General features: G+C 26.7%; 1 protein-coding gene across 2 annotated transcripts in view; it reads right to left on the bottom strand.

The window, feature by feature from the left end:
- gramd2ab (GRAM domain containing 2Ab) overlaps window positions 1-2,798 on the bottom strand; it is a 52,560-nt gene that overhangs the window by 2,578 nt on the left and 47,184 nt on the right. For both annotated transcript variants that reach the window (XM_016494770.1, XM_016494771.1), the window contains exons 9-10: window positions 1,792-1,885; window positions 238-345 (exon numbers count right to left, since the gene is read on the bottom strand). In XM_016494770.1, the coding sequence (XP_016350256.1) occupies window positions 238-345; window positions 1,792-1,885 (202 nt within the window). The remainder of the gene's footprint in view (window positions 1-237; window positions 346-1,791; window positions 1,886-2,798) is intronic.

Here is a 2,798-nt window from a genome sequence, read left to right on the forward strand (position 1 = left end):
TGTGTGTGTGTGTGTGTGTATATATATATATGTTAAAAAAAACTTGCTACGTGTACTGCGTTGGGCTAACCAAGACTTGTTATAACACTTACATTTTATTGCTCTTTTGTTGATTTTGACTGCTTCTATTGTCCTCATCTGTAAGTCGCTTTGGATAGAAGCGTCTGCTAAATGTCTAAATGTAAATGTCATGTAAATGTAAGAAAGAGTGATTACTGTATGAGTGTGTGTTTGTACCTCTCTCTCGTGCTCATCGCCGGTTGTGTGTTGAGGAAAGACAGCTGTTGCTCCAGACTGCAGACGCGAAACGCCAGATAACACGATGAAATGATGAGCAAAATGATGCTGAAACACAAACACACACGCGGTTAACATGCATGTTAATGACTTTCCATTAAAATAACTAGACTAAAGAAGTCAAACTGCTCTGGTTGAGAAAGTAAACAAATCTTGCTATTATTATTATATATAAAAGTATACGTTATAATAATGATAAATTCAATCATTTGACATTTTTATCATGTAATTATTTATTATTTATTGTAATATTATTTATAAAAATTTTAAATGAATATATTTGACATTTTAGATGTTTTTATTAGAAAATAGAATTTTAACCATTTTTAGCAATTATTAGAAATAGAACAATACATTATTATTCGTAATATTTCTAAATTAATTCTCACTGCCATTATTAATTATTCTAAATAAAATAGTTAATAATATACATTATTATTTATAAAATTATAAATTAATTATTTGACATTTTTGATGCTTCCGTTCTGTTAAAAAACTAAGACTAAAGAAGTCAAACTACTCTGGCTGAGAAAATAAATGCTACTTCACATTACCAATATTAAATATTATAGATATAAATATTCGTTGTTATTTATAACAAATTTATTAGACATTTCTTTATGCTTTTATTATATTTTTGTTAACAACACCCCATTAATCATTATTAACAATTACACATTATTTGTAATTATTACAAATTCTCTTTTGACATTTGATGCTTTTATTATGTTCTTGTATTAATTATTAATTTATTATTATACATAAAATAATTATTAAAAAAATCCACAATTCTTGACTCTTTAATTATGTTCTTGTTAATGACTTTCCTTTAAAAAAATAAGACAAAAAATGTTTTGTTTGAGAAAGTAAACCAATCTGCAGGTTCTCATTGCTATTATTAATGATTATAAATACAATTATACATTATTATTAATATAGATTAATGAATTACTTAAGATTAATTATTATTAATTAGATTATTATTATGTTACACAAATTAATTTATTTGACATTTTTATTATGTTCTTATTAACGACATTCCAAATAAAAATGAAGACAAAAAAAAAAACTGCTCTAGTTGAATAAACAAGTAAACAAATCTGCTAGTTGCTACTATTATTGTTATTATAAATATGTTTATAATCATTATAGTTATAATAGTGCATTATTATTTATAATAATAATAATAAATTATTTTATTATTAATTATTTCTAATACACTAATACAGCACTTCATTAAGAGGTTGTGACTAGCAGGACATATTATGAGGTAATTATGTATAAATTTAGTTTATAACAAATAATTTTGGAGTGATTCCACTGAACAACCAGAAGAGGGCGACATCACACGACAAAAATGCATGACTTCCTGAATGAGTTTTGAGGTCAAGAGTTTCTCTTTTTCTGTATGAATAATTGCTTTATATTTATCCTGCGTGTAAAACGGTAAGCGTTTGAACAGCAGCAGAAGGAAAGGAGCGTCTCTGGACTCACAGCAGAATGAAGAACTTGAGCAGATGATACTCCATGTGACCCAGTTCAGACACGGGTTCAGTCAGCAGGATCTTCTCGGCCTCCAGCCGTCTCTCTGAGGATCACAAAACATCATTTGGCTTTGTTTTGTTGTTTCAAAATCTTCACGCAGAGCCAAGAATCTCCTGTTTATTTCAAACTCGCCGTTGTGCGTCAAATGCACCGAACAAACACAACAAAGTGAAACAGACCGTTTTTAACTCTTAACAGGCGTCTCATAGTCAAATATCAAACGCAGCGAGTTAAATTCAATGCGCTTTATAATCAAATAACATGTGGATATTTTCCTAACTCCGTCACGCCCAGAAACCGTCCCGTCACAGCCTGCGGACCGTAACGTGAGACACTAATATTTGGACAAAGACGTGAAGAACAGGAGCAATAGTTCATTAAAGAGCTCGCCGATGAGAATAAACAGAAGCGTGTGACTAACTGAGAAACAAACATTTGATTATTTCAACTGTAAATTAATGATGGTGTTTAGATTACAGTTAAAGGGGATCAAGTGCTCTTCAATTATGAATAATGAAAGAAAAACAATTAATGAATGAATAATGACGTGGCTATATTGCACATTTTAATTTTACTTTGCTATGTTAGTACATGCAATTTATAATCATAAATCATCATAAATATAAAAAGCTATTATATAATTAATAAATTACTCTCTCTCTCTCTCTCTCTATATATATAAACACTTATTATATCATTTAAAATTATGTAATTTATTAATTATATATAATATTATATTAAATATTATATGATGTGTAATATATTATTATATAAATAATATAATTATTAAATACATATTGTATGATATATTATAATATATTATATATTAACATATGTATATGTTTTTATTTATATATAATATATGATAAATAAAAATATATACAATTATAATATATATAAATAAATTATAAATCATTTCAATATATTATTTTAATAATTTTAGACATATATTTAAA

Source organism: Sinocyclocheilus anshuiensis, unplaced genomic scaffold, assembly GCF_001515605.1.
Source record: "Sinocyclocheilus anshuiensis isolate Anshui unplaced genomic scaffold, SAMN03320099.WGS_v1.1 scaffold923, whole genome shotgun sequence".
Classification (NCBI taxonomy): domain Eukaryota; kingdom Metazoa; phylum Chordata; class Actinopteri; order Cypriniformes; family Cyprinidae; genus Sinocyclocheilus; species Sinocyclocheilus anshuiensis.